At 46.6% G+C, this 21,279-nt stretch overlaps 1 protein-coding gene across 5 annotated transcripts in view; it reads left to right on the forward strand.

Moving 5' to 3' along the window:
* The window catches only part of ITPR1 (inositol 1,4,5-trisphosphate receptor type 1), a 163,630-nt gene that overhangs the window by 30,987 nt on the left and 111,364 nt on the right, over positions 1 to 21,279 (forward strand). For 3 of the 5 annotated variants that reach the window (XM_058844903.1, XM_058844905.1, XM_058844904.1), the window contains exons 4-7: positions 15,542 to 15,657; positions 19,144 to 19,230; positions 19,923 to 20,081; positions 20,916 to 21,014. In XM_058844903.1, coding sequence (XP_058700886.1) covers positions 15,542 to 15,657; positions 19,144 to 19,230; positions 19,923 to 20,081; positions 20,916 to 21,014 — 461 coding nt within the window. Of the gene's footprint in view, positions 1 to 15,541; positions 15,658 to 19,143; positions 19,231 to 19,922; positions 20,082 to 20,915; positions 21,015 to 21,279 lie in introns of those variants that run through there. The other 2 variants (XM_058844906.1, XM_058844907.1) reach the window with 2 other exon arrangements.

The raw sequence follows: 21,279 nt of genomic DNA on the forward strand, positions 1-21,279 counted from the left end.
TAATTCACTGGCAGTATCTTGTGCACTGTGCTAATTTAAACCACACTTCCAATATTTAGATTTTTGAAGTGTAAAGGCATAGTGCCCTGATATTGGTAAGTGGAAAGGAGGACATTTGTGTACAAATATTATTATTTTGTGAGTGTAAAGCTAAGCTTATCTAGATTTTTGTTCCAGATAAATGCTGAGTTCCTCTGTACAGCACTAAATGTTCTCAAGGGCAAGGTTTGCCTTGTGCTGTTTTATGTCCTCATGCTCTTTGGGAATGATGTGGAGAAAGTTGGTTCTGGACAGAGCTTTTGCTGAAGCAATCAGGTGGCCTAGTGAGAGTTCCTGGATGTATCAAAGGGAATTCTTGAGCAAATCCTGTAAATACACACAAAGCAGAATGAGTGAACTGTACAGGAAGGAAGCACGTGGCTGTGGTCAGGATTTTTATCCCTGTTCAACGCTCAGAAGCCTGAGGATGTAGGAGTAGATGACAGGGACTGGATATTTGTGAAGATTGGGAAAGGAAGGTGCCCAGTGGAATAACCTTTTCCTCAGACATGGGTCCACAGGAATTCTTTACCCATCTGTGATGGAGCTCACATTTTTTGGGTCTTTTCTGCTGTTTCTGAATGCCAGGATTTTGTGCAGAAAAGGAAAATTCGCCTGAAACCTGATTCAATTAATCTGCAACCTGAAATCCTGGAAATCAAGACAGAAAACTGGAGTAGGTCTGGAAGTAGAGACTGGACCACCTGACACAACCAGCAAGCAGTTCTAATGCAGTTATGGTACAATTAATAATTGGAAATAAAGACAGTGATTGAAACAAATGCAGGAAGAGAAGGGAAAGGAGCAGTGTTAAAGGAAGGTTCCTGTGAGGGTTGGCTGTGCTGGGTGCCAGCTGCCAGGCAGGGATTTTGGGCTCCTCATGGAGCCTGTCCCAGCTGTGGCTGGTGTTTTTTGGGGTGCTGAGGTGCTGCCCTGGCTGAGCAGCGATTGCTGGTGCCCGCTGTGCGAGGCTGAGCTGGCAGCAATCATCCTGAATTCCCGGTGTGCATGGAAGGGTTGCCATGGAGGAGAGCGTGGGGTGGGAGTGGGCAGGAGCAGCTGCCTGGGGACCCTGGGGGAGGATCCTGCAGCAATCCTGGCAGCTCCTGCTGCCCACAGCTCCCTGCATTCCTCAAGAGAGCTGGGCTGCTCTGTGGGCATGGCTGGAGCTTTCCCTGCACTGCTGGGGAGGGAGGAGGTGAAGATCTCCTGGGCATGGTGGCCTTCGTGGACCTTTGGGTTTAGTCAAGTTCTTCCTCCATCCTCTGTGCATTTCTGCACTGTTTAAACTGATTCAGCAAAAAGCTGCACGTGGCACTCAGTGCCATGGTTTAGTTGATGAGGAGGTGTTAGGTCACAGGTTGGGCTTGATCTCAAGGGTCTTTTCCAGCCCAGTTCATTCTGTGATTCTGCCCCTTCAAGGTGTGCAGAACAGCTCTGTTACTTCCTTGGAAGTCCTCTGCAAATTTTTCATCTGTTACTTCTTTGAAAAGTCCTCTGCAAAGTTTTGATCTAGCAAAAGGGTGTTCTGATGGTGAACTGACAGATCCATCTGCTCCATCACAGTGGGTTTATCAACAGTTTCAGTTTAAATATTTTTAGTGAATAAGTTGATTTGTGTACATGTAACAGGCATATGGCGTAAAGCTTGTACTCAGCAGCTGTTTGGGTGTATTTATTAGGAAAATTACCATGCAGGGATGTTTGGTAAGGAAATCTTGTTCTCTGGGGTGAGCTTGGGGTGCTTGAAGTCACTGAGAATCCAGGAGCAGCCCTGGAGTGCAGGCTGGGAGCTTTCTCAGTTTAGCGGTCATTTGTGTCCCCAGACGTGGGACACGGTGTCTGAGAGTGTGGGCAAGCTGATGACAACTTTCCAGACATGTTACATCAAAGAAATGGAGATAATGTGCATGAAAATTATAACACTTGGCAGTGTCTGTAGTAGTGCAGCTCAGGGCTGGAATAGCAAATGTGTTCCATCCCTGTGTGCAGCACAGTTCTGTCCCTGCTCTGACCTGCTGTCACACTTCCAGCCTCAATATTGCCTTGGAAAAAATACAGGATTATTCTCACAGCATCACAGAAGTGATTTGGCTCAGGAACTGCTCTGCAGTGCACGTGATTTTCCAGCAGCTCATCTGTTTCTCCTCAAACACGGGAGTTTTTGTCACATTTTTAACCATACATACAATGGCTTCACCTTGTAAAAAAAAGCTTTCAGAGCTCTTTGAATGAGCAGGAGGGGAAATCTGCATGGTGGAAGTGCTGCCCCAGGACACCACTTCATTAATGAACTTCTGTTCATTAGTGCTTCTCTGTTTCTGCACGAGCTGGGGGTCGTGGCAGTACAATTCACTGAGTTTGTGCCAGCCAATATCTTTTGTTTAGACCCATAATCCTCTCTTGAAGAAGTTTCTCATTTCACTTCCGTGTAGTATCATAAGAGCTCGTTAATAAAAAATAATGGATTCGTTCTGCAAATCCCTAACCTGCAGTTTGTGTATTTGAGTGGAAGAGTAGCAGGCTTCTGGAATGTTTTCAGTGGGCAAAGAGGTTGGTTGCATGGTTGGTATTGTGAAGTTCACCTTTTCAAAGTCCAGAGGTTTGGCAGACAAATTTACCTCGTTGCTCCTAGTGGTGTCCTCAGTAAAATGGGAAATACACATGGAAAATCCTAAGTGCTCATCCAGATGGAAAAGTTCAGGAGACTGCAGATAATCAGCTTTTCACATCTTTTTCATGTAGTTTTTTGGGTTTTTTTAACGTAACTTCCATATCTTCAGATGTTTTGAGGGGAATTTTTGTTCTGTTTGTACCGTTTATCTTGGAATAAGGTTCAGATATTTGATCAGGATTGGCACTTTGCATGATGGAGCCTTTAGATAACATCAGTTTTCTTGGTTCCATTTGGGATTAGCTGAAACAGTTATTTCTGAACCTATTTTTTGGAGCATCTCTAGTACCAAGGACATTTGCAATCCAGATCTCCTAACTTGTGTCTGCTTTATCACGTGGGAGTTGCTTATTGCATTTGAGAGGTTGAGAATCTTGGGGTTTTTTTTCCCCAAAGATTGGAATTGCTGTGGGTAAAAATGATTCCTGTGGTCTGCAGGTGAGCAACAGAGTCCTCTGTAACCTCGTGCTGCTGCAGTTTTGCTCTGGAGTCATAAATCTGGGAATCAGCATTGTTCTCCAGCTGCATGGGAGAGCTGGCATTGAGCCCTCCTGGAGCTGGGTTTTAGGGGCTGGAACCAGCAAAGTGGCTCCATAGGGGTGAAGTGGCACCACTCAGGTGTGGTGAAGTCCTGAGGACTCCCCCTGAATTTACAGCAGAGCCAGAGAGGGCTCCAGGAGCTCTTGGAATGCTCCAAGGTGGCTGTGAAGGTCTGTCTGTGGCACTAAATTTGAGTGTAAATTGGAGTGTGGCTGCCTTGGGCACAAATGAAATGTCTCCATTTCAGGCTGGCCCAGCACATCCTCACCAGAGGGTTTCACCTCCTGCTCTGTGCCTCTGTCCTGCTCTGCAGACCCACACTTGTAAATTGATATTATCAAATCTGTGGGACAGAATCAGATTTTTATTTTTTGATCAATTCTGCTGTTTCTGAATGCCAGGACTTCGTGCAGAAAAGGAAAATTTGCCTGAAACCTGATTCAATTAATCTGCAACCTGAAATCCTGGAAATCAAGACAGAAAACTGGAGTAGATCTGGAAATAGAGACTGGATCACCTGACACAACCAGCAAGCAGTTCTAATGCAATTATGATACAATTAATAATTGGAAATAAAGACAGCGATTGAAACAAATGACGGAAGAGAAGGGAAAGGAGCAGGCTGTGTTAAAAGAAGATTTCAGTTCATTTTTCTGCACTTGGAAGGTTATTTCTCTGTTGAGGCTACTGACAGAGGTGGTATTTGTGAGCCAAGATGACTCTTTGCTGACTCTGGGTGGATGTGAGTGTAGGATGCCTTCCGTGGTGCAGCTGGTGTTACTTAATAATCCTTCCAGCCCATCCATCACTTCTGAATCCAGCTTTCTCCCTCACTGATTCATGTGTTACCATTGTGTCAGTAAGGCAGCTTGAAAGATGGCTGAAAACAGTGAAAATACCTAATTATTGTTCTTTGTGGAAAAGGAAGTTTTTAAATAGCTGTAGCTTAAAGCAGCTTGAATACATTTATTTTCTGTAGAGTTTTCAGGCACACACACAGGATACTCTTTTTACTGGTTGTTCTTGTCTCCAGGATTTCGGGGCAATAAGGGAGGCGTTGTCAGCAGAAGTCAGAACTTCTTTGCTTTGTAGCTGGGCATGGAGTTTAAGAAATGAAACTTGTGGTTTTCTTTGCAGGTGTGTTTTAACTCTTTGGCTTTTCCCAGGAAGTTTTGGTGTTCCTGTGGGTGCTTGCAGCCTGTTCTCCGGGGGGATAATCAGCTGTGGGAAAACAAAGAGCCAGAGAAGCTGCTCTCTGTGTTGGAAAATAGGCAGCAAGTTAAGAGTGTTTATTTCTGCAGAAGGCTCACACTGGGAGCGTGCACGGAACATCCCTGAGATGGAGAGAGTGTGTTCCCTTCTTTTGCTGGAAGACAATGAGCTAGCAGAGCAGGCAAAAATAAATTGAGTTACATCCGTGGGTTTAAAACAGAGAGGAGAAAACAGCAGCTCAGTTGAAGTTGAGAAAGGAGCAGTTTCCCTTTAGCAGCTCCGTGCAGCAGGTGAGTCTCACTCCTGTGGGACACACGGAGCATCCCCAGCATCTGGGATTGTCTTTGCAGGATTTGTTTTAAGCTGCCCCAGGGGAAATTTGGGTTAGGTGTTAGAAAAAGGTTTTATATTGAAAGAGTGATAAAGTACTGGAATGGTCAGTCCAGGGAGGGTGGAGTCACCATCCCTGGGTGTGTTTAAATCGAGACTGGGTGTGGCACTCAGTGCTGTGGTCTGGTTGAGGTGTTGGGGCTGGGTTGGACTGGATCTTGAAGATCTCTTCCAACGTCGTGTTTCTGTGGCTCCCAGGTGCTCAGGTGTGGCTCAAGTGCCCCATGGTGTGTGTCACATGGTGTGTGTCACACAGTGTCTGGGCTCTGCCTGTTGGCATTGCCACCCCCAGGACGCGCTGCCCGTGGGGTGAGCGCCTGATCCTCGTCCTGGCAGGCTCCTCTTCCTCTCAGGGCTGCAGAACATTTGTTGTTGCCATCTGCAGCGCAGCCCAGCGGGGCTGGCTGCTTCCCATCCATCCCTGGATCCAGCTGTCCGCCGTCCCGGTCCGGCGGGGCTCGGCTGCCTTGGCTCCCTCCGCTCGCTTCCCTTATTTGGTAGCGCACAGCTCTTGGGCTCTGCCTGCAAGGGGCTGCTTTACTGCTTTGGGGACTGTTTTCCACTTTCATTTTTGATCTCTAAAGCTGGGGATTGTGTTTCAGCAGCGGTGCTGGCACAGCTGAACTCTGAAGTGCTGTCAGACTGGAATATTGTGCTTTTCAGAAGTGCTTGGCTGTTTTACTCTCTGCTGTAACGCTCTGCTTTGCTGCTGCAGAGGCAATATATGGCAGCACTTGTGTTTACAGGGTATATACACCTTGTCAGCATAACCTGCTTATTAAAATGACTTCCAGAGTGCAGCCTTCAGTGCTAAGATTACGTTCTGGAGGCCAGATTTTAATTAGCTGCATGATTTGTTGGCGTTTTCCGTGCCGTGTTCCCGGGAGGGGAAGCGGCGCCCAGCGCCGGAGCGAGCTTGGACAGATTGAGCTGCATCACTTGCTAGGGCTCAGCAGAGCATCTCTGGGCCCCTGCCAGAAAGGATGGGGACTGTTTAAAGTGCAGAGAAGGGAGAGGCCTTCAGGAGGTGAAAGTCTCAAGCCCAGCAACAGAAAGCAAGGAATAAAACTTCCAGACTTGGAGCAGATGTGGGCAGTGGTGTTTTGCTGGGTTTGCCTGGGAATACAGCACAGCAGGGCTCTGCTCAGCTCCAGGGTGTTGTTTCCTATAGTTAAGGCAGGCCTGGGTTTTTTTTCCATTTATCTTTCCTTTATTAAGCCAATTTCTGGAAGGCTGAACATCTGTGGCAGCTCAAACCTCCTGGGTGCTGCCCATGTCTGCCCACGGTGTTGGTCACAGCTGGCTGTGAGCTCTGCAGAGGAGACACCAGCTTGGGAATCCACTCAGAATCTGTCAGAGGATGCTCTCAGCTGGCTGCATCCAGAGAGGAGCAGCGTGGGCACGTGGCAGTGCCATAGGGAAGCATCCATGGTGTGGGAACTGTGGTTAGAAAAGGAGTTGCCAGTGCTGTGCTGTGACAAAAAGTGCAGTTGCTGCCTCGGAAAAGACAGAAAAAGAAACATTGCTAAAGAACAGTAATTATTTTTTCCACTTTTGCTTTCTGGCAGAGCCTCAAGTGAAGTTTCTTGTGCTTTCAGAAAGGTATGAGAGAAAATCCAGGAGGGAAATGGGCAGGAATGCCACTGAGCAGTCTTGCATCTCTGGCTGTGGGACAGAGGAGCCTGCAGATATTGCTGGGAGAGGGAGGAGTTCTCTTCTGCTGTGTCCCTGTGGAGAGGGAAGAAAATCATGGCATGAAACTGTAAAAATGAATAGGTTAGATAGAGAAATAGTGGAGTGCTTCAGGTGTTTATGCCAGGAACGGAGCTAATTGTGCCCTTGGAAGGGAGGGATGAGCCAAGGGAGCTCTCCAAGGGGCTGCCAGCCCTGTGAACCTGCATTTGGAATTCTGCAGGAGGCACTACCTGGTGCAGAAGGAAAGAAACAAATAAGCAATTCAGGCAAAGGATCCCAAGTGCTTCGTTAGCCTAAGAGAAATGGAAGCACTAAATTCAATTTTATTATTCCTTCCATTCTTCCAACCAAGGCCTCAATAATATTATCAAATATTTATTTAATCTCCCTACATCTTTTTTTGGCAATGCAGTTTTTCTTTAAGCCAAATCCATTTAAGAGCTGAAAATGGAGCTACTTTATTGAGCAGCTGAAAAATTTGCCTTTTCTCCTGCATGATGCTGTGGTGGTTCATTCCTTGTGACACGCACACAAAACGTTTTTAAATAGAAGTGACTTTTATTATGCTGTTCAGTCAGCTCTGCCTAATGGCACGACAGTATTCTTTCCATGCTGGTCAACACTGACGCTTCCAGAGGGGGTTTGAAATTTGATCTTCCTTGTTCTTCCTGTGCTCAGGCTGTCCAAGCTTTCCCTGCCTCCTGCCCCCACTTCCTGCCCCGTTTTCAGCAGGAATTTTCATCTGGAAAAGCAGGAGACAGTGAAGAAGGAAACGTGAGAGTGAAATTCAAGGGGTGAGCAGCCAAAATTAAATGAAATTTGGCCAGAAAATAAATATGCTTTGATTTACTGCCAGGGTGAAATGTAGACTGAAAAGATGCGAAGATTTTGAGGAGGGAATGTCACAGGGTTCCTGACCTGAGAGTTGTGACAGGGAGATTTGTCATGGAAAGTATTAAAATGGAGATTGGGAATGGCTTCCTGGGTCAAGGACCCAGCTCTCAGGCTGGGACAAAGGCTAGAGCCACAACAATTTACTTCAAACTGCTTCTGCAACTCATACGACATCAGTTTGCTGAATTCCCTTTGTATAAAGTACAAATCCTTCTCCTTTTGTGTAAAAATTGATTTTCAGCGCTTGTGAGGGAGAGAAAGGGATGGCCTTCAGTCTGTCCAGGTGACCTCTTGTTCAGGGCTTCTTTCATGCTGGACCAGAGATGGAGCTGAGCTAAGACAGAGACTCAGCAGCAGCTTCCTTGGGATGCTGGGTTAATTCACATTATTGTGTGCAGCTCTGAACCTCTCACTTGAGGATCTCTCCTCTCTTTTCCCCTCTCCTCAGTGTGAAGAGTTCTTTTCCTGACTTGTGTCTGTTATTAGCCAGGAGCCATCAAGGTGCTTTGATGATTTATAATGAGATTATTCTTAAGCAGCTTCTCCTGGTTGAAGTTATCCATTATGTCCATAAATGAGGCTGTACCTTAATGCTTCCAGGGATACCTGGTGCATTCACTGTGTTCTGAACAGCTTCCTCTGAGAAAACTCCTCTGTTCTGTCCTCTCAGACCTCTTGTAGCCACTATTGCCCATCCAGGGACACATTATCCATGGTGATGACAGGGGGAGGAACGGTTTCCTTGCTTTTTTAGCCTGAATGGATGTCAGATGGGATATGTTGTAGTTAAATCAGTGAGGTTTAGGGATTTTTTTCCTTTCTACTTGTGCTGCTCTCCCTTCTGGCTCTGTGTTTTCACGCAGCATCTTCCCTCAGTACCAGAGATAGAAAAAAGCATCTGGTCCTTCCTGCAAATGTTTCCTTTTGGAACTGCCTGTATATCCAGTGTCTAAATATTTCTCTCTTTTCGAGTAGCAGTTTTCTTTTTGAAGGAGACCAAAGAGGTTACGTGTAGAAATAAAACAAACACTGATGTGTTCTGAACTCTTTGGAACACAAGGTGTTTATTAAAGGTGCATTTCTCAGGTCAGCTTTAGGTTTAGCAGACACTGATATTCAATGTCCATCTCTCAGGTAGATAATTTTTCTCTCACTGAAATCTCTGTTCAGTCTTCTTCCTTTGCTTTGATATCTCAGCTCCAAGTTAATAACAATTACATTATTTCCTGTGTTGTTACAGCTTGAACAAATGAAGCAGTAATTCCCATTGGTAGGCCTTTGCATAAATGAATATAATAGCAAGAGGGTGGTTACCCTTGTGTCTTGCAGATAGGAGTTGAGGGTGGTTATTTTAACATAAAAATTAAAATATATTTAGATCACAAATCGTGCACGCTCTCAATTTAAATGTTGGTTGCAAGGGTGATTTTCCCCCTTTATTCTGCTTTAAAAAGCAAAGCATTGAAAGCCCTTGAAACACAAGATGCAGCAGCACAAAGCAGGGAGGTACCAGACGTCACCACAGCAGAAACCGCTAATAAATTTTGTCATGTAATTAGTTCAGGGGTTGAATCCTGAGCGATTGGGCTGCTTTGCAGAGGGATGTGATTGCTGTGAGATCTTTGGGCCTGGAATGCAATCCCAGAATGGGTTTGGGTTGGAAGGGACCTTAAAACCTGTCCAGTGTCACCCCTGCCATGGCAGGGACACCTCCCACTGTCCCAGGTGCTCCAAGCTCCATCCAACCTGGCCTGGGACACTGCCAGGGATGCAGGGCAGCCTCAGCTTTCCCTGTTCCATCCCAATGCCTTGGGCACTGCCAGGGATCCAGGGCAGCCTCAGCTTTCCCTGTTCCATCCCAATGCCTTGGGCACTGCCAGGATCCAGGGCAGCCCCAGCTTTCCCTGTTCCATCCCAATGCCTTGGGCACTGCCAGGATCCAGGGCAGCCTCAGCTTTCCCTGTTCCATCCCAATGCCTTGGGCACTGCTGGGATCCAGGGCCAGCCTCAGCTTTCCCTGTTCCACACCAATGCCTTGGGCACTGCCAGGGATCCAGGGCCAGCCTCAGCTTTCCCTGTTCCATCCCAATGCCTTGGGCACTGCTGGGATCCAGGGCAGCCCCACATTTCCCTGTTCCATCCCAATGCCTTGGGCACTGCTGGGATCCAGGGCAGCCCCACGTTTCCCTGTTCCACTCCAATGCCTTGGGCACTGCCAGGGATCCAGGGAAGCCCCACATTTCCCTGTTCCACACCAATGCCTTGGGCACTGCTGGGATCCAGGGCAGCCCCACGTTTCCCTGTTCCACTCCAATGCCTTGGGCACTGCCAGGATCCAGGGCAGCCTCAGCTTTCCCTGTTCCATCCCAATGCCTTGGGCACTGCCAGGATCCAGGGCAGCCCCACATTTCCCTGTTCCATCCCAATGCCTTGGGCACTGCTGGGATCCAGGGCAGCCTCAGCTTTCCCTGTTCCATCCCAATGCCTTGGGCACTGCCAGGATCCAGGGCAGCCCCACATTTCCCTGTTCCATCCCAATGCCTTGGGCACTGCTGGGATCCAGGGCAGCCTCAGCTTTCCCTGTTCCATCCCAATGCCTTGGGCACTGCCAGGATCCAGGGCAGCCCCACATTTCCCTGTTCCATCCCAATGCCTTGGGCACTGCTGGGATCCAGGGCAGCCCCACATTTCCCTGTTCCACACCAATGCCTTGGGCACTGCCAGGATCCAGGGCAGCCCCACATTTCCCTGTTCCATCCCAAGGCCTTGGGCACTGCCAGGATCCAGGGCAGCCCCAGATTTCCCTGTTCCATCCCAATGCCTTGGGCACTGCTGGGATCCAGGGCAGCCCCACATTTCCCTGTTCCACACCAATGCCTTGGGCACTGCCAGGGATCCAGGGCAGCCCCACATTTCCCTGTTCCACACCAATGCTCTGCTCACCTGTGCTTCAATTTCCCCACTGGTGCAATGGCAGGGCTGTTGGCAGCACGAGGTTGGAATTCAGCTGAGTTCTTCCAGCAGGCCAAATGAACAGGGGCTGGGTTTGGTTTGCTGCTGGGATGGAGCTGTGGATGGATGGAGCTCCTTTGGGACCACAAAAACCCTGCTCTGATCAGAGCTGCTGCGCTCCCAGCAGAGCCTGCTCGCTGCAAATTGAAAATGAAAGGATGTCTTCTCATCACAAAGAGAGTCATTTCAGTAGGATCAGGTTCTTTTTTCTCCTTCTTCATGGAAATGCAGGAGTGATTAATAATCAGCGCATTTCTGTAGCTGCTTTTGTTCTATATTCTTTGAGCCTCTTAGGCTGTCATCTATTAATTTTAAATCTCAGAAGGAACAGAAGTATAGAAATAGATGATGGAGTAATCCAGGGGTTTCTGAAAAGGTGAAACTTGTCTCTGATTGAGTATGTGCATTTTGTATTATTCTCTAAGTCTCCTATGTGAAAATACTGCATTTGAGCACAAGAGAGGTCTTCTTTTTGTCTTTAAATAAACTCCGCATCTTGTTGAGCTCCATCCTTGTGAGTGTATTAAAGCTGTGCAATTTCTTAATACAAAGTCAACAACTTCTATTTACAGTATCTCCATCATTGCCAGCTATGTTGCTTCTTCATTGCTGCTCTTCTTTCATATTTAAAGTAACAAGATACTACCTGTGTGTGTTTATTCTCTCCTGTGAGCAGGCTTTGGCCTTGGGAAAATATCAGGTGTCTAAGTATAGAAAAGTCTGAAGGGAAAATGCTAAATTTCAGCAGGGAATTGCTGGTTTTCTTTTAATTTTAGTTTTGCTGTGCAAAAATGAGTTTGGTTTTTTCCAAGTAATGAGGAAACAGCTGTGTTGGTGTTAAATATTCAGTGGATTTGTAAGTGACTTATTTAAAGATCTTCATCTTTATAGATTTCCCTCATTTGAAAGCACCCTAAAGTATGATTTTTGTGAGGGGGAGTAATTTCTCTTGGTTCTTACCTTTCTTCAGTTGGCATTTTGGAGAGCCTGAGTTGAAAACCCGAAATAACGACACACCTTTTTGTTGCCAGCGAAGTATTTGATTCCTGCTCTCTCCAACTGCAGAGAAGTTGGTGAAGACCTTCTCCTAAGTGCTTAAAATAGGCAGTGGAGATTCGGAAAAAATGATGAGTGGTGGATTGCACAACCAGCCTGGCTGGAGCTGAAACTGCTTCCAGATCTTTCTGGAACGGGCGTGCTGGAGAAGAGCAGAGGGAGGAAAATGGGTTGGGGCCCCCAAAATGAGCTGAGCCCTGGTAGCAGCCAGGATGGCACCTGAAGGAGCTGCAGAAAAGACAGGGGAGAGGCTACAAGGGCCTGGAAGGACAGAAGAAAGGGGAATGGGTTCCCACTGGCAGAGGGCAGGGTTGGATGGGATGGTGGAGTGAAATCCTTCCCTGGCAGAGCGAGCCCAGAGCAGCTGGGGCTGTTCCTGGATCCCTGGAGTGTCCAAGGCCAGGTTGGATGGGGCTTGGAGCAGCCTGGGACAGTGAGAGGTGACCCTGCCCAGGACAGGGGGTGATGAGCTCTGGGGTCCTTTCCAGTCCAAAACATTCCATGGATCTTTGCCATTCTCTAAAAGGTGTTTGGCATTGCCTGGTGGAGCTTTGGGTGTCAGCAGTGCCTGTTCAGGAGCTCTCTGAGCTCTCCTCATAGACCAAGGGTAGGATTGAAATGATGGCCACACTTAATGCCCAAAACAGTGGGAAAAGCCTCTGAAAGGGAGACTGGAATTGCATGGGAATGTTTCACTTAGGTATTTCTAGGCAGTTTTGTGTGAAAGAAGGTGATGATGTCTTGGCTGGGCTCTGAAATACTCAACTCCATTTTCCATATCATTTCAGCCTCTCTAACCTTGGCATTTGCAATTTTGGACAAGTCTTGCATTATATTTTTAAATAATCTTATTAATGTACTACCTAAATGTGAGTTAAATTCCCATCTGATGGCATCCATTGTAAGAAAAAGGAAAAGCTCAGTCTTTGTCAGGTTTTTCATTGTGCTATGAGAGCAAAAATTGGGCATTTGGGATGTGGCTGCTTGGGCTTGGATGGAAGGAAGGGTTGAAAATATGGAATGTGTGCTGGGTTGGGAAGGAGCACAGCCAAGTCAAGAAGGGAATGTGGAAGGGAGAAGAGCTAAATGGAGAGCATGGGGCAGAAGGATTTGGCAGTTGGAATAACGCTGCTGGCAAGCTTTCCTCTTCCTTGAACCCCAAAATACTTGGGAACACGGGGGTTTCTTGCCTTCCCAGGATCCTTGCTGGTGCATGCAGAGGGTAACCAATCCTTGCTGGGATATTTTGGGGAGCTGCAGGTGGCAGAGGCCCACGTGGGCTGTGAATGTCCCACCAGTGAGAGCATTCATCTCTCACGTGGAGCAGTCGCAGCCTCGCTTTATTCCACGCGGAGCAGTCGCTGACGGAAGAACAGGATTTAGCTGGGAAGCTTTGAAATGCACATTTAATACGTGCCCATGGAGCATTCGTCATCCTGATGGGGTAGTGTAGGATTATGCAATCCCTTTTTCCTGCAGGACCTTTGTTGGGTGTTCAGGCTCGATGTACCACGATTTCATCAGCAGTGACGTAGTATTTTATTTTTATACTTCTTCGTTGTGCAATTCTGCCATTTTTCACTCTGTATCATGAAGATCTGAAAGGAAAATGCATTCCTTCCTGGTTAATATGCAACAAACAGTCTATAAAAAGATGTCGTTACTGTGCAGTAATTGCTTTATTTATCACCTTTCCAATGTGGCTAAAGCTGCTCGAATCACTGAGCGGAGCACGCAGCTGATGCTCTGGGCTGCTTTGGCTTTGGCTTTGGATTTTTGGCTTTGGATTTTTGGCTTTGGATTTTTGGCTCCTGTTGTAGAAATAGACCTAAATTCCATAAGGATGGTGTCTGACAAGTGTGGGTTTATCTTGCACAGTCATCAGGACCGTGGGTTACGGATCAATGACCACGGTGGTACTCAGCCAGCACATCCTTGACTTTGTAAACATCCAAAGCAACGGGGTCTGGAGATCTAAAAGTCTTCTGGCCATAAAGTTCATGTAGTTTGACCTGCAGCAAAATACATTTGGTGGCCATGTGAAGGTGAATAAGGCAAAGTTGAACTTCTCAGCCGCTTCAGAAATAGATTTCATAGAACAAATACTACCAAAAAAAAATTATATTGGGTGCTTTTTGTTGTCTGTTTTAGATCTGTTGCTTTGTTACTAGTGAGAAAACCTAAGGAAAACATGTTACACTTTTCCCTTCTTGCACTGGACAAGGTCAAACACTTGTAGCCCTCTCTGGGTGCTTCAGGCAGGAGAGGGAGTTACTTGAAGTTAACAATTTGGAAGTTAAGCTTAACTTGACAACTTTCTTGACTGAAAAGGATGGAAAGAAGTGCACTGTGACTAAATCTAGCATACAATTAATTCTTCTCTGCAGTTCTGTGTGTTAATTGCTGTCATTGTGTGAACTGATGGTTTAAGCAAAAATAGAAAATTTTATAACTGGTGTGTTGCTTACAATGCAGAGTCTTAGCTCGAAGTGCCAGCCCGCAGTGGCTTTTTGAATCTCTGCTGTGCTGTCAATCTCTGTGAATCATCCTGATGGGAATGGGAAAAATGGTGAAGAGCACAAACCTGGGAAGTGTGGTTTGCACTTTTCCCTGGGTTCAGCAGCCCCAGGCTGGCAGTGTGGATGGAGATGGAGCAGTTTGTGCAGAGATGTGGCTCGCTGTGCCCTGAGCTCTGCCCTTCCTCAGTGCCACTCTGTCCAAGGGTCCCCGGCTCCTGCCGGCCCTGGGCTGCTACACCAGGCTGGAATGGGATGATCTCTTCAACCCAAACGTTCTGGGGTTCTCTGCCCTTCTGTGAGAGGTGCTGGATGTTGCCTGCTGTGCTCTGGGGATGGACTGGAGGAAAGGCATGAGAACAGTGTCCATCTCAAACAGCATCCAGAGGTGAAATTACCGAGCTCTGTCTCAGCCCCCTCAGCAACTTCAGCCTCTGGCAGAGCTGCCATGACCTTTCTCCAGCGTGGGGTTTCTCCCTTTCTGCTTGATCAGGTGTATCCAGAGTGTCCATGAACAAGCAGCTCTGCTTTTCAGGCTCTGAGGATAAAGCCCAGGTGGGTTTCTCCTCACCTTGCTGCTTCCCGAATTGCGGGGCTCGGCCGTAGGGATACACCAGGAGCCTGGAGCCTTCCATCCACCCTGCTGCCAAAGAGGCTGGGAACAGCCTCCTGCCTCTCCTGGCACTTTGTTTGAACTTCTGAGCTGCTACTTTAGGCGCTGCCTTTGAATAGCTGAATTTATTTTTCTGCGTGTTCCGTTGCTTGGCGACGACAGGAGGAAAAACAGTCACTGCAGCTCATGTGGGTTTATTACTGATAAGTTAGCATCTCTAATACAGAAATGTATTTTTAATAAGACTAATGAGCTGTGATTCCTGACTTTTGCCAGGCAGAATGTTAAGTAAACTGTGTTGCTGCAGTGGGTATAGAACCTGACACCCTGAGGGGTTTGATGGTACCTCAAGCCATGCCTTGAATGTCTGTGCTTGTGCAGGCTGTTGTTTGAGGGTATTTTATACTGCTGCCACTTCATTAGGTGAGGAGTTTCTCCTATTTTTTTTTTGCAATGTTTTCCTTAGCAATAGAAGGGATTTGATTTAAGAACTAAACTGACAACAGCAACAGTGAAAAAATCCAAAGCAAAAACCCGCCCAACCTGACTGAGTTTACCTGCTGAAGTACAAAAACTCCAAGCTGAAAGTGCAGAAACCAACCCTGTTTTCCTGGGAAAGCACTGGAACATGTTCCCATTTTAGTCTGGTATCGTTTTTGACTGGGACAAGTTATAAATTTTCTGCTCTTGCATCAGATGTTGGCAGCAGCAGTTAGTTTTTATCATTCATGGGGCAACATTCCTGTTGCTCAAAAAAGCATTTGTCTGATCAAGAGCTTTTTGGAATTTGTTTATAAAGCTCTCCTTGCCGCTGGAATATTTGGAAGAGCGTTAGCAGCAAGAATGCAGCTGATTCTGAGTGGCTGTGGCCATGCCTGTGTTTGTTCCATGTTTTTCTAGATTGCCTGTTCAAGCTGTGTCCCATGAACCGCTACTCGGCGCAGAAGCAGTTCTGGAAGGCAGCAAAGCCAGGAGCCAACAGCACCACGGATGCTGTGCTGCTCAACAAACTGCATGTGAGTATCCCCAGCACTCACACCCTTTCCATGTGATTAAATAAGTTTTAATTAAATAATTGAAATGCTTTAAATGAGGATTTCCAGCCAGCCTGGCACACTTAGCAAGGAGACACTGAGTGTACATGGGAATAAATCAGTGCAAGATTCCTTTGGAGACCTTCACTCCAAGTCTCCAGGCTCTGATTTTTGGAGAAATCACGGAAAAAGCTGAGTTGGAAAGGACCCAGAGGGATCATCCCAGCTCCTGGCCCTGCACAGACACCCCAACAATCCCACCCTGTCCCCAGGAGTGTTGTTCAGTGCTCTGGCAGCCTCAGGCTGTGCCCATTCCCTGGGGAGCCTGGGCAGTGCCAGCACCTCTGGGGGAAGAACCTTTCCTGATCTCCAGCCCAGACCTGCCCTGGCCCAGCTCCAGCCACTCCTGGGCTCAGTCCATGCCACAGAAAGTGGGCAGAACCCCATCCTGCTCCTGCTCAAGGTCTGTGTGCCCCAGTGCTGTGTCCATGATACTGGGGGAGCCCTGGGAGCTCTTGTCTTTATCCTGTGGCAGAGATAAGGGTGCTCCAGGGGAGCGTTTTGGGCATTAAAAGCCTAAAAAAGGGACCCTTGAAACAAAGGCACAGAGGATTCTCAGGCACTGCATCTCAGCTTGGGAAATCAGAGCTGCTGGTCTGATCAATCTATTGGGACTGCTCAAACAAACATGGAAAGGTTGATGGGTAATTAGGAGTAATTATAAGGCCAGACAGCCTCTCCTTCCGTATTAACTTGCAGTATTTAATATTTTCTGGGTAAAATGTTGACATTCAGCAGCTGAAAACTCAGTAAGGCAGTTGATTGCTGTTTTTAGAGCTCCTATATAAAAAAAAGCCAACTTAACTTAAATACCATCTGTTGACTTTAGAGTTAAATAAACTCAGTGTTTATGTTAAAATTACATAGCTGGAGTACTTCATGTCAAAATTACAATTCTAAATATTTTTAGGTTCTTTAAGCCTATATTAAGCTCATTGTAGCCTGGAATACGAAATGGCCCCGTAGGAGAGTGTCACTTGCTGATTGCCATATGGCTGCCTCGCTCCTGCACTTCACAAAGACCCACTGGTGGACTCCTTCTGCTTCAAGAAATGTATTTATAACCCAAAAGTATCAGCTTGGCAGGGACAAAGCTATTTTGGTAGCACAAAGCTGCCTCACCTGGGCTGTGTTTCTCATGTTGATAAGGGAAGCAGGCTGTGGCAGCAGGTTCAGAGTGATGGGGGCTCTGGGGTTGGCTGCCTGGGGGTATCAGGAAAAGGGAGAGTTCACATGTTTTAACAGAAAATAGAGTCTAAATACTCCAACATGGAGAAGAAAAAGGCTTTGGAATTGCCCTGGATTACATTCTCATGTGGAGTTGTCTCCTCATCCCAAGGTACATCCTGGCATGGGTGTTTGGGACCTGTCCCTGCTCACCTGACACCTGACCCTTTTTGTGCCAGGGTCCTGGAAGTACAGCATGAGGTTTTTCCAGGATGAGATTTTTCCAGGATGAGATTTTTCCAGGATTAGCCCAGTAATGTTTGCACAGAAATGTCCCACCAATACCTGCTTGGTTTGGAGAAAGGATTTGAGTGCCTCACAATTTTGTTGGGGTTTATTTAATCAGCATCCCTTGGGCACGAAGTCTGATGGGCTGGATCAGGTTAGGGAAGGCTTGAAGATAATTGTGTCCCATGGACATGACTCATATCAGAACTTCCTCCTGCCAGTCCTGGGTGTCCATGGGTCACCTTTTCCACTTGCTGGCACAGGGAGTGCTCTCCAGCCCTGTGCTCACAGCTGCGAGCTCTGCCCAGGATGAGATTTCTTTATCAGTGCATTGCGTTTCCAACGCAGCTGATGATGCAAGATGTGTTCATCATCATCACTTGCCTTTTTTGGTTTCTGTTTGTCTGCTGGTGGAATTTATTGTCTGCCACAGAGCGCTCTGTGCTGAGGTCAGGTTATTTTAAGTTAATGCCATTTAAGGGATTTAAAATCTGGGACACTTGTCTCTCTGTGGTCGCAGCATCCGAGCTGCTTGAGGAGCTGACATCTAGTGGCCAGAAAAGTGGATTTCCTGGAGGGACTGTCAGGTTTGGGAGGTACTTTTGAAGTACATCTGAAGTCCCAGTTGTACTTTCACAGAAAAAATTGTGTCCTGTGTTTATAATAAATGTGGCACCCAGTGTGGCAGGGCAGTCCTGGCTGTGGGTGCTGTTATTTGGGAGGTCTCTGGTGTCTTGAAGGAACCTTTTCTTGACAGAATACTTGGAAATCATGCCAAAAAGTTGTAATTTAGTAATACAGAGAAAATTGTGTTGCCTTCAACTTTGAATTTGAAAGAGCAGCTGTATCTCAGGTTCTCCTGGAGTAAGAAGCCAGTTTCACACCTAGCACAGCATCTGAAAATGGCACATTTTGATTGAGGTGAAATTCTCTAAAAGTGTGCAAATAGCTGCTCCTTTGTCCAGGTACTTCACCTGACTGTAGTGAGGAACTGTGGGGACTTTTCTTCTCCAAGAGGAACCTGGACCCACCACAGTCCTTGAGACCTGAGAACCAAACCATAATCCTTGATGCTCAGTCTCCTAAAAAGTTCGGTTTTAAATTGTTCTTCACCTCCAGTTAAAGCAAATACAGATTGATGTTTTTAATTCAAAACATCATCCTTCCTGTAAAGGGAAGGACAAGTTCTTTACCAGATGAAATTGTTTAAAAACAGCCTGGGCCAAATACCTCACTTTGAAAACAAGAATGGCAAGAGGCTCATTGTTAATTATTAATTAGGTCTTTGTGTCCTTATAATAATTCATTTTTGCAGGGGCTTTCCCTGTTCTTTCTCTGGCAGTGTGGTGCAGGAATGCTCAGCTGTGGCACAGAGGATCCATCAGCTCAGGGAGCACAAGCCCAGCTGTGGGGAGTGGGTAATTCTCAAATCCAGAGCTGCAGTGGGTATTTGAATGTGCCTTCCCAGTGATCCTGCTGCAAAGAGAGGGGCACTGGAGTCCCCAAAAAAACAGCCTGGAGGGCAGCTGGAGCCTCCACTGGCAAAGCAAAACACAGAATTAAAGTTGAAGTTCTTTCATTCAATTTGTGTAGAAGTCAGTAGAAAGGAAAATAGAATTCCTGGCTGGAGTTGTTACCAATCCCTTACTCACCTTTCCTCCCCAGGTATCTGCATTCTGTCTTGTCTGAGCTTTTCATCTCATGTTTTATTCCAGAATTTTGTCCAATTGTACCCAAATTACAGGTTACTTACATGATGTGTGTCTATCTCCCCAAACAGTAAAAAAGGGAATTGGAAATTACGCTGTTGAAAGCTGGAAAAAGAGGAAATTAGGCTCTTTCAGATGCTCACTGTTTTTCCAGTCCTTTGAAATAATCTCAAAGAAAAGAGAGTTTTGTCAAACCCCCTTTCCTAAAACACTCAGCAGCTGAACTGTTCTCCTTTAATTTCAGCATGCAGCAGATTTGGAAAAGAAACAGAATGAAACTGAAAACAGAAAACTGCTGGGAACAGTCATCCAGTATGGGAATGTCATCCAGGTAGGCTGTGAACATCTGTGCAAGCTGGAGAGGATTTAGTTGAAAATTCCCTGCTCAGTGGACTTCAGATTTCTGGAATTGATGCTCAGGAGTCTGTAGTTTTGCCAGGTTTCACCATGCTCTGAAGTGGGATCCTGGGAAGCAGGGCCTGGGTGTTTTATCTGTCTGTGATGAGGTCAGTTTTGTATTATGGGTTAATTGTGTTTGGTTTTGAGGTCACCATTGATTGTTTTCTTCAGATACACTCGTTAGAGCCCTCATTAGAGTTGTTGGAAGGTGGCACATGTACACCACCAGATATCCTCTCATGAGGATATTTGAAATGTTAAATCACAAACTGACACAGAGAGGAAAATCAGTAGAAAGTTACATTTTCTGTTGGGTGAGACCAAGCAAAGTAAGAGAAGAGCAGCTCTGTCTCTTACCAGGAGGAGCCTCTCAGTCCCCAGCATTTCACCTGGCTTTTTCTGAACAGGTTGTTGTAAGTGATGAGGGCATCTCCATGTGTTTGTCCTAGCTGGGCAAGGCCCAGTTGGATTAACTGAAGGTGTTTTGTGTCTCTGAGTGTGGAGCTGTGCCCGAATCCCTCAATATTTGTGCATAATTCAGTTTGCAGTTGTCTCATGCACGCTCGGGTTGTTGAGGGGAGGAAGAGGAGCATTCTTAGAACTGAACTCTGATTCTTATTCTAGCTGCTTCACTTAAAAAGTAACAAATACTTAACAGTAAATAAGAGGCTTCCAGCTCTGCTAGAGAAGAATGCAATGAGGGTGACCTTGGACGAAGCTGGAAATGAAGGCTCCTGGTTCTACATCCAGCCCTTCTACAAACTGCGCTCCATCGGGGACAGCGTAAGTGCTGGAGCGGGGTCCTCACTCCTCCCTTGGGGCTCAGCCCACCTTGGGGAGGCCTGTCTTGCAATTAATGCAATGCACACATCTCCCAGTGCGTGAGGATGATGCAGGAACAACCTTTTTTGCTATGCTGTCATGAGGGGGAGGAAAATTGCTATGGTAACTTGTATTTTGGAAACGTGGAATGATCTAACATTGGAGGGAATAAGGGACCTAATTAGGCTGGCCTTGTACAATTCCTGCTCAATTCAAAATGGTAGGAAGTGTTGAGCTCCTTCAGGAGGTTTGGAAGGAATAATTAGCATCTTGGTTTTCAGTGTTGTCAGCTCAGAATCAAGATTCGTCATCACTTTGGATATGAGGAGTGAGGTAATGAGGAAGTGAAATGCTCCTGTTGATGGGAAATCTTTCAGTGCATTGCCATTTTAATCTCTTCTTTTGCAACATCTGAATCACTTGGGTACAGAATCTTCCTCAAACCAGGAGGTCATAAGCTTCAGTGTGCTCTGGGGTTCAGGCCAGGTAAATTTGGCACCTAAACACGGGGAATTGATCAATCAGCCATCATTGTCCTATAGCCCTTTCTGTAGCAGAACCCAGTCTGCCTCTTCTGCAAGGCTCTGAGGTCCAGTAGCATAGGGGTTTTTGCCTCAGGGGCTGAGTTTGGTGAGCTAAATTCTGCACCAGACAGAATCCTGGTGGAATATTCTGACTGGCATCTCTTCCAGGCTGCAAAAAGGTGATTTCCTCCCATCACTTCCATAAAAAAAAGAAAAAAGAAAAAGGGCTTTCTCAGGGTGCAAATTTGTCTGATGCTACACTTCTCTGCAGGTTGTCATTGGAGACAAAGTAGTCCTGAATCCTGTCAATGCTGGCCAGCCTCTCCATGCCAGTAGCCATCAGCTTGTGGATAATCCAGGATGCAATGAGGTAAGGGGACCTGGGCACAGCTGGAGCAGCTGTAAAAACCTCTCTGTGCTCAGCTTAGCTATTTGTATGTGGTTTAGAATTCAGCAAATTGGTTGGTACCTGTGGCACTGCTTAGGAATGGTTATCCTGGTAATCAGTGACTTAAAAGAAAAGTCTTGGAGCTCTGCTTTCTCTTGGGTGCTGGCGTAGGTTTGAGTTTCTTCTGCATGACTGGCTAAAAACAAGTTGTTCCTTCAAAATCAAAATCAGGAGATGTGCCCCCTAC

This window comes from Poecile atricapillus, chromosome 9 (assembly GCF_030490865.1).
Source record: "Poecile atricapillus isolate bPoeAtr1 chromosome 9, bPoeAtr1.hap1, whole genome shotgun sequence".
Taxonomy (NCBI): domain Eukaryota; kingdom Metazoa; phylum Chordata; class Aves; order Passeriformes; family Paridae; genus Poecile; species Poecile atricapillus.